Here is a 9,520-nt window from a genome sequence, read left to right as displayed (position 1 = left end):
AACTGCAGAATAGCCCTCCCTGGTGATGACCCCTTCTTTCCATTGGGTGTAAGCCTCCTTTTTAGCAAGGAGATATTCCCGGATGCTTTTCGTGAGCCATGGAGGCTTGTGTGCTCTCCTGCTCCCTTTGATCCTCATTGGGATTACCTTCCTTTGGGCTTGGAGGATCGTCTCCTTAAGAAGCGACCATTCTTCTTGGACACCTGGCTCCCCTCCCCTCCAGGACCTCAGCGCTTCTCCAATTATCCTCCTTAGCTTGTTGAAGTTTGCCCTCCTAAAATCTAGGGCTGCTGCCTTATTGCATGCCTTTGCCACCTTGCGCTGGATGGTGAATTCCAGCAGGTGATGATCACTGTCGCCCAGGTGGTTGAGCACCCGCAGCCCCCTCACCAGGTCATCACCCGTGGCCAGCACTAGGTCCAACAAGGTGTCCCCCCTGGTGGGGCTGTGCACCTCCTGGGTTAGATGGAGGTCTTGCGCTCTGTCTAAGAACCTACATGAGCGGTCAGACCTGGCTTAGAGGGTTTCCTGATTTGATTTAGATTCAGAGATTCAGTCACTGAATCAGGCCAAATCGAATCAGCGACCGAAGCTTCGCACAGCCCTACTGCTGACCTCATATATGCCGGAGGTTTGCACTGATGCAGATAAAATCAGAATAAAATACTCTAGGTAGAAATAGCTTAAGAGCCAAACATTTTTTTTGTCCTCTTTGGAAGTTCTGCCTGTATAAGTAAAATACACCAGGCTAAATTAGCTTGCAAATTTATGGAGTAGCAGCTGCTCCACAGAAACAATCCCCACGTGCTCTCTTACCCCAGGTTAGATACAAAGCAGCTTACTTGATGACAGACAGGGCAAGCTATTTCACACTTACTATTCCAAAAAAAATAAAGAAAAGATTGAAGAATAGATAGATTTGATTTGTATTTGTGCATCTCCTCTCAGCAAACCCCAGACCTTACAGAAGGACAAGCTCATTGTTCCACATTAAGTACTTGTGAAGTATCCAGACTAACACTTTACCTCAGAACAATCGTAGTTAATTGCCATTTAAGCCCCCTGCAGAGATGATTTATGATACTCCCTGCTATCTCTCATATCATATCGTGTACTACTCAAACCTGGATTAAACAAGTTATTTTTCAATCGCAACCCATACTAGAAGACCCAGTTCCTGAAGAAATCTTTTTAGAACCACCCATCTTAGCCTTTAAACAAGCACCGTACCTCATTAACCTCATCACCAGAAGCACACTCCCTATGACCCAAAACAACATCAAATGGATCTAGACCAGGCCAGGACAAGAAATGTAAAACCTGCCAACACACCTCCACCACTCACTCAATAACCACACCCCACAGAAGAACCATCCCCATTCCTGGATCTTACACCTGCACTTCCAGAAATGTAATACAATTTCATCCAGGGCACCAAATGTCCCGATGGAAAATATGTAGGAGAAGCCAAACAACAACTGTGTACCAGAAAGAACACACACTCAAACTCCATCAAAGACAAAAATATCCAATTACCTGTGGATGCACACTTCTCACAAGACAACCACTCCCCTTTCTGATCTCTCAGTTCTAATCCTCAAAGGGAACTTACAAAACACCTTTCGTAGATGAGCCTATGAACTTCACTTCATAAATCTGCTGGATACAAAAAAATCATGGACTTAATATATCCATATTAAGTTGGATTTATGACACATTACAATCTGCCTGACGTCTGACATCCCAGGTAACCTGCCTCCAAGGCTAGGGAAAGATATTCAAAAAGCTGGAGCCTGATTTGATTCAATCTTTGCAAGTTAGTCTAACCTGCCTAGGTTGAAGTGACTTGCAAATGCACAGACATTCCCTCTGGACTGAGGAAATGTAAGCACATGCCATCAGTTGCTCAGGCCAGGTGCCAGGGGGTGATAGAACACACCCTCAGCTGCAGGGAAGCTGCACTGCAGTGGGGAGGGAAGGGGCGTGGCCAGCCCCAGCAGTAGTGTGGACTGAACTGGCCACAAAGAGGTTTAATTCTCCCCTTCCTGTCCCACCAGCAGGGACCTGAGCTAGGGTCGGCCAGGAGCTCACCCTCGCTGCTGCAGTGGCAGGACCGGGTGCGGCCAAACACCAGCCAGCATGGGCCCCTGAGGCAGAGGGTTTATTTCCCCCCTCTGCCCGCAGGGGACCACAGCTAGGATTTGCCCACCCTGGCTGCTACCACTTGCTCCCTGCTTGGGGCAAGTGGTGGAATAAGCCCCCTCCTGCCAACTCCACCAGATGCTGGAGGGAGGGAGGGGGGGCAGGAGAGGGCTTATTCTGCCACTTGCCCCAGGCACAAAGTGAGCAACAGCAGTGGCGGTCAGGGTGGCCAGATGGGGGAATAACCCTGCTCCCTGCCCCCAGCCTAATTGGCCCTGGTGGCCAGGATCTGGCCCCGCCCCCATTCAGCCACTAAAGTAGTGATGGGGGCAGCAGCTCCTGTCAGTTTCCCAGTGTGAGCCTCTTCCTGGCAGCAGAATGCCCACCCTGCAGTGTGGTCCCATGCTGGGAAGAGGTTCACACCTCCTGGACACCGTGACAGGGGCTGCTACCCCCATGAGACCTTCCCCCTTGCCACTCCAGCGGCCGGGCAGGGCAACGGCCAGGGGCCGGCTGGCAGGACCCCTTAGGTTGGGGGCAGGGAGCAGGGTTATTCCCCCTCCCTCCAGCATCTGGTGGAGGGGACAGGAGGGGGCTTATTCCACCACTTACCCCAAGCAGGGAGCAACCGAGCAGCAGCAGCAGTTGTGGCGGGCAGACTCGGCTGTGGTCCCCTGGTGGCGGGGGTGGGGGATAGAAGAGGGAACAACTCCCCTCCCTACCCCCTCTGCCTCAAGGGGCCATGCTGACTGGCATCTGGTCATGCCCAGCCCTTCCACGACAGCAGTGAGGGGGGAAGCGCCCAGCAGACCCTGGCTTAGGTGCTTGCCAGTGGGATAGGGAGGGGGGAATTAAACCCCTTTGTGGCCAGTTCATCCCAGGCTACTGCTGGAGCAAGCCATGGTGGCAGAGGGGAGGGAGGGGGGGAATAAACTTCTTCCCTGCTTCCTTCCAAGGCCAGCATCTGGCCAGACCCCTGCCCCTGCCTGTCTCTGCCTGGGGAGCAGACAAGCAGGGCCAGCCCTGCTCTGCTGGAGCAAAGAACCCAACCCAGAGAGCATGCTGGGATGCTGGGGGACTCTGGTTTAACTTAAATCAGGAAGGGGTCTCGGATAGACATTGCATAAACCTGTTTAAGCTCAATCAATTATGCCTGATAAACCTGGCTGAATGTAGCATCTCAAACTGGTTTTGGCCGTTTTGAAACTGGTTTACATGCGCTGAACTTATGTTCTGTTATGGGTTTAAACCAGTTTCTGATCACTTAAACTAGTTTGTGTGTAATGTCTGCCCCTAGCCCAGCTGAACACTTGCATTCCTTCACCCATTTCCCTCCCTTCCCCCCTATCTCTACCCATTGTCTTCCTAACTTCCATTCATCTGCATTTTCACAGACATCTTTGTTGTAAATTTGCTTTTTTTCCCCCCCTCCTTTTACTCTGGAGAACACATAACACCAGTAGAGTCTCACTATGCCTGAGGAAGAGTGTTTGTGCTGGAAAGCTTGCAAAAACCTTTTCCCCAACATTTTAGTTGGTCTAATAAAAGATAAGTACATCTACCCAAAGAACCTTGCCTGCCTGGGGATAGGTATGGAATAGCTAAGTCACTATAAATTTGTAGCCACAGGTATTTCCTCAGGGACCTGTACTCTGTCATCACCAAGGGTTTAAATTCAAAACTTAAAAACAGGCTGGCTTCTGACCTCATCATTCCCAGCATTAGGTTACAGGTCTTCCACTGACTCCTTGCTTCTTGGTCTCTTGAAAGCTCAGCTCAAGTGTATTCTGGCTGACTCTTAACCTTCACGCCCCCCCCACCCACACCCTTCCTTCCCCTCCAGTGATGTCAGTTCCATGAGCTACTTATAAGTTAGAGAAGTCACAATGTAAAAAAGGTCCTTATGTATGCAGATACATTCATGTCCAAATTTTAAACTGCATGAGAAAGGGCTTTCCAGCCATTTAGGAAAAATTGCTCAGGTACTGTTAAACACACAGGTTCATCTTTATTCATACCAAATAAAGAGAAATATCATATTTTGCATCCTGCCATGGACTGAAGCATCCTATTTGGTGGGGATACCTGCCCTGAATGATAATTCCCCTCCTGCTGTCTTCTGAAAGAACTGTGCAAATGCTACATGACTCCTTAATGCAATGCCTAGTTGAAGCAATCACTGGTTTTGGAAACATGCCAAGGGCCAATACCAGAGCTGCTGTTCCTAATGAATGATTACCGCACAAGGACAATTCAACAGAATTTGGCAGAAATCCACGCACAGTATTGCTTGTAAAATATCTTAACTCAGAGTAGTTTTTAACTTGTCCCTCATCCAGAAAACTGACTAGATGCTAGGGACTGCATGAAGAAAGAAAAAACCAAAACAACAACAACAACAACAAAAACCACTCTGACTTTAGAAAGTGTTTTGTGGAAATAGTTTAGATTTTCTTTTTTATTTTACCTCCCCGAATTCCTCGTAGATCTGTTCGATATATGTTGTCCCTTTCCTTTCCTGAGAGGCCTCCCCATGGGTCTCAGACTGGTCACTCTCGCTTTCGTTCGTCTTCCGGCTGTTCTCGTGAGTCTCATTCTCAGACTCCTCTATGTTGTCTCTCTCAGACTTGTCAGAAAAAGCATCATTTTCCAGATGGTTGTGGTTTTCCAGGGCTGATTCATTAAGACTGAAACACAGTTTGTTATTTTTTCTGCTTGATTTATGAATCTGGATTGCCAAAAGGTGTTTTACTGAAGACAATCCCCCACCCCCCTCTAATCCTTGTAAGCCAAAGCAAAGGCTGTAAACAGAAAAAGCAAGCAAGTAAGGAACCTGCAGAAATGCCAAGTTCACACCATGCAAGCAGTTAGATATTTAGGTCAAATTTCTCCTCGTCCGCCTTCGTTTTGTGGCTCTGCTGCATATTCTACACTAGGGCTAGGTAGAAATGTTCAACAAGCCCAAGGTAGAATTAATCTAAGTTACGCAGTTTTCTGTAAGTGATGTAGTTTAGATCAGTAACAAACAGAAAACACATTTACACTTTTGGTGGGGCGGGGAGGGCACAAATCTTAGACTGGGTTCCACCATTTTTAAAATCAGTCTATGCATGCTGAACTTTGTTCTGTTACAGGTATAGACTGCTTTCTGATCTCTTATATTGGTAAAAGTATAATGTCTTTACTTGGCCTTGATTTTTTATTCAGAATGCCCATTGACTTCAACCAAGAGTCTTCATACAGACTAAATGCAGAATATGCAGCAGTTGCTGGATTTTGTTGAGTAGAGACCTGCAGTGTGGATCAAGGGAGATTTTTTGCCATAAGAACAAGCCAAAAGGAAGCAAGGAGGAGGACACAAGAAAATGCTCCCCCCCTTCCCCCCCCCAAAAATACTACCACTACATTTCAGTGGAAGATGACAAAACCAACCCTATAAAAGGCTAAAAGTACATGTAATAAAATTGAGAGGGGGGGGCAAATTAAAACTGATAAATGCAAATTGTTAACCCAATGCCCAAGTGTCTTGTGGAGCTTATTGCTGCCAGATACCCAAGACCAATGATTCAAGAACAAGAATCAGACATTTGTTTGCAATAAAAATGTATAGAAATACAACAAAAACTAAACTCAGGAAAGGAAAGTAACCTGCATACTTGAGGGTACAGACAAACCTCTAAAAATGAGGATTAGGAGGAAATTCTTTTTAGGGGGTAGGTTATACTTTATACTGCCTATGGCATCTTCCTTTGATCAAGCTGGTACTTGTCATGGGTGGGCTGACAATACTGGACTAGACAGACCGCCACTCTGACCCAGTAGAGTAGGGCCTACATTCCTGCTGAAGTTTACTTGGAAAAGCAACTGCTTAACTTTGCCTTCTCATAATTGTTTTGTGAACACATAAGAAACATTTATTTAATATATCAGACCTGCTACTTGTTCAATTTAGGCAATCCTGCTACATCTCTGACCAAATTTCCATGCAGTGTCTTACTTCACCTCCTCAGGGATTATTTCAGGTAATGTTATTTCATTGACTGCCCCAATTGTTTTCCACAGATGATATTAGCAGTAGAGATCATCTCTTGAACTACGTAGTTTTACCAAACACACAGAAACCTTACCAGGTTTTCTGTTACAAATTCTAACAGATCCACAAACTCAGTGCATAATTTAAATACACAGGTACTTTCAGCAGCACCAAGAAATATTTCAGAAAAACTAAATGGACATGAAAGATTTAGTAGTTTACTTTGGGAGAGACCTTTCTGCTATTAGGTGCCAACATGTGACCCTGTTTCACCCTGTTCAAGTCCTTGAAGAAAAAAAAAAGTTAATAAGCTATTTTTACAGCGGTATTTTGTAAAATGCCAACGCCATCATCTTAGCCTTATGACTGTCACAAGCAGCATTGAGCAGGAGGCAGATCTACCCCTTTTTGCATTAACTGGTTTACAGAGCCTTGAGCAGGGTGTAAATCTGGCCTCTGGTCTTCTTTCCTGCCAAAGTAATCTTTCCCAATTTCCTCTTCTCTCTGTCTCTCCAGCTCCCCTTCCTCCTAGTGGCAGCAACGCCGGAGCAAGCCTGCCTAGCCCTGGCACACTCTGTACAAGCTACACATTGCCAAGGGAACTAGTTACCTCCAGTGGTGGCTGCTGCATGGGGCCCTGGCCACAGGCATCTTTGTCTGCCACTTAGACTTAGTGGCAGCCTGCCATTTCTGTGAGTAGGAAGTGAAGGAGACTCTTCCATGCCTTCCTGGATTGCCCCCGGATGCAGTCACTCTTTGCTGCTGTTGGTACCCTCTTTGGCATGCTGGACTTGGACTTCTCCGAGACAATGTACTTCTTCTCTACCCCATACCAAGCAGCCAAAGAGTGTGATCTGCTTGGCCAGTTTCCTGCTAGGCCAGGCAAAGATGGTGACCAAAAAAGCTACAGAAACTAGCTTGCAGGTGCCAGCTCTAGGGATGCCCTCCAACTTTTCTGCTTCCTGGTTTGAGCACATCACATTTGACTTTGGACATTTCACCTCGCAAAAAGTGCGGACCAGTTTGTGTCACACTGGGCCATCAAGAGGGCATTCTGCAAGACAGAAGACACACAGCTGGTCCTACATGTGTAACCCCATGAGAGGCATGGGGAAGGGGCTTTCAGTCCCTGGCAACATGGTGCTTTTTGTCATTGACAAGTGTTTCATGCTCAGCCTCTGAGAGGGCCACACATCTTTACACTGTCAGCATTTGTTTTAAAACAAGTCTCTGTCTCTCCATCTCTGCCTAACCCTTGCCTCCCGCCCCAATGCATTAGAAAGCTTTGTACAAATTTAAATGCCTTCTCAACTGGATTCCTATCAGCTCCCTTTGGGCATTCTTGTTTTAACCATCTTTACATAAATAAGGGAGAGACCTTCAAACAAAGTTAGGCTTTGCCAGCTAGGAAGAGATTTTCAAGTGTTCAGAACCCAGAACTGGTGTCAAGTTTTAGGAGAGCTCAGGTCCCACTTGGTCACAAAAATATGGGATTATTTAAAAACTACGCAAAAATCCCTGTTCTTATGGCCAGCTTTCTGGAAGAAGCCAAAACTCAAAGCTGAGCTGTTTCAAAATTCTGGCTCATAGCATCTTTTAAGTTTGAGAGATCATCTTAGCTCTATATCATTTTTAAAAAAATCTTCATTATGAGGTTTTTCAGTTTCTCAGTTCAGACAAATGATTATAGGCTTAAGACCAAATAGCTAATGGCAGTTGTATTTGATCACCACTGAGCTACTATTATAAACATATGTAGTTCCAGTGAATTCCAATTCCAGGTCCTGACCTCTACATTTTGCTTTAGGCAGTGACTACCAAGCATGACTGATCACCAAGATCATCTCCATCCCAGAGCTAAGTGCATATTTGGACTTGAGACAATAAATGAAAAGCAAAAGGCAAAGAGCAGAGAAGGAAATTTATCCCATGATCCTACAAAGATACCTGTTGGACAGTAGATCAGGAATTAGGTGCTGACAATTCAGAGATTTGATTTGTTTCTTTGGGGTAAATGATCACCAAAATATGTCCGTGTTTGTGTATGGTTGCTAGGCTTCCTTCCCTTGTGGAAAGCTTCTCCGAGGAGCATGTATACTTGAAGCAAAGGTTCATTAGATGGGCCAAAATCAATATTTGAGAAATAGTATGTGCTTCATTTAGCATTTGTTAAATAAGCAGCTGCATGTAGTTATCAGCTTTTCAAAAATCTTCCCTCAAATTTAAAAAACTTTCAGTCACTCCTTTTTTGTTGTTGATATCTCTGCTTTCTTTTTACTCCTATTATGGTTCCTCCCTCCACTAAGCAGTAAAAGAAATAAAATTCCATTTTTTTTTTTTTTTTTTTTCTTTTTTTTTTCTCCTTTTTTGGTTCCCCCCCCCCCCAAAAAAGAAAAAAAAAAAAAATCCCTTTTTTTTTTTTTTTCTTTTTTTTTTCTCCTTTTTTGGTTCCCCCCCCCCCCAAAAAAGAAAAAAAAAAAAAATCCCTTTTTTTTTTTTTTTCTTTTTTTTTTCTCCTTTTTTGGTTCCCCCCCCCCCCAAAAAAGAAAAAAAAAAAAAATCCCTTTTTTTTTTTTTTTCTTTTTTTTTTCTCCTTTTTTGGTTCCCCCCCCCCCCAAAAAAGAAAAAAAAAAAAAATCCCTTTTTTTTTTTTTTTCTTTTTTTTTTCTCCTTTTTTGGTTCCCCCCCCCCCCAAAAAAGAAAAAAAAAAAAAATCCCTTTTTTTTTTTTTTTCTTTTTTTTTTCTCCTTTTTTGGTTCCCCCCCCCCCCAAAAAAGAAAAAAAAAAAAAATCCCTTTTTTTTTTTTTTTCTTTTTTTTTTCTCCTTTTTTGGTTCCCCCCCCCCCCAAAAAAGAAAAAAAAAAAAAATCCCTTTTTTTTTTTTTTTCTTTTTTTTTTCTCCTTTTTTGGTTCCCCCCCCCCCCAAAAAAGAAAAAAAAAAAAAATCCCTTTTTTTTTTTTTTTCTTTTTTTTTTCTCCTTTTTTGGTTCCCCCCCCCCCCAAAAAAGAAAAAAAAAAAAAATCCCTTTTTTTTTTTTTTTCTTTTTTTTTTCTCCTTTTTTGGTTCCCCCCCCCCCCAAAAAAGAAAAAAAAAAAAAATCCCTTTTTTTTTTTTTTTCTTTTTTTTTTCTCCTTTTTTGGTTCCCCCCCCCCCCAAAAAAGAAAAAAAAAAAAAATCCCTTTTTTTTTTTTTTTCTTTTTTTTTTCTCCTTTTTTGGTTCCCCCCCCCCCCAAAAAAGAAAAAAAAAAAAAATCCCTTTTTTTTTTTTTTTCTTTTTTTTTTCTCCTTTTTTGGTTCCCCCCCCCCCCAGAGCTTGCCTGCCTGCCTGAGCTGTGCAGGGGCCT

General features: G+C 44.0%; 1 protein-coding gene across 2 annotated transcripts in view; it reads right to left on the bottom strand.

Annotated features, from left to right (window-relative positions):
• OSBPL5 (oxysterol binding protein like 5) overlaps nucleotides 1-9,520 on the bottom strand; it is a 270,342-nt gene that overhangs the window by 40,157 nt on the left and 220,665 nt on the right. For both annotated transcript variants that reach the window (XM_019519707.1, XM_019519708.1), the window contains one exon: nucleotides 4,610-4,829. In XM_019519707.1, coding sequence (XP_019375252.1) covers nucleotides 4,610-4,829 — 220 coding nt within the window. The remainder of the gene's footprint in view (nucleotides 1-4,609; nucleotides 4,830-9,520) is intronic.

Source organism: Gavialis gangeticus, unplaced genomic scaffold, assembly GCF_001723915.1.
Source record: "Gavialis gangeticus isolate Ggan-Ray unplaced genomic scaffold, GavGan_comp1, whole genome shotgun sequence".
NCBI lineage: Eukaryota > Metazoa > Chordata > Crocodylia > Gavialidae > Gavialis > Gavialis gangeticus.
The sequence above is the reverse complement of the archived record's forward strand: the minus strand, read 5'-3'. Positions and strand labels throughout refer to the sequence as shown.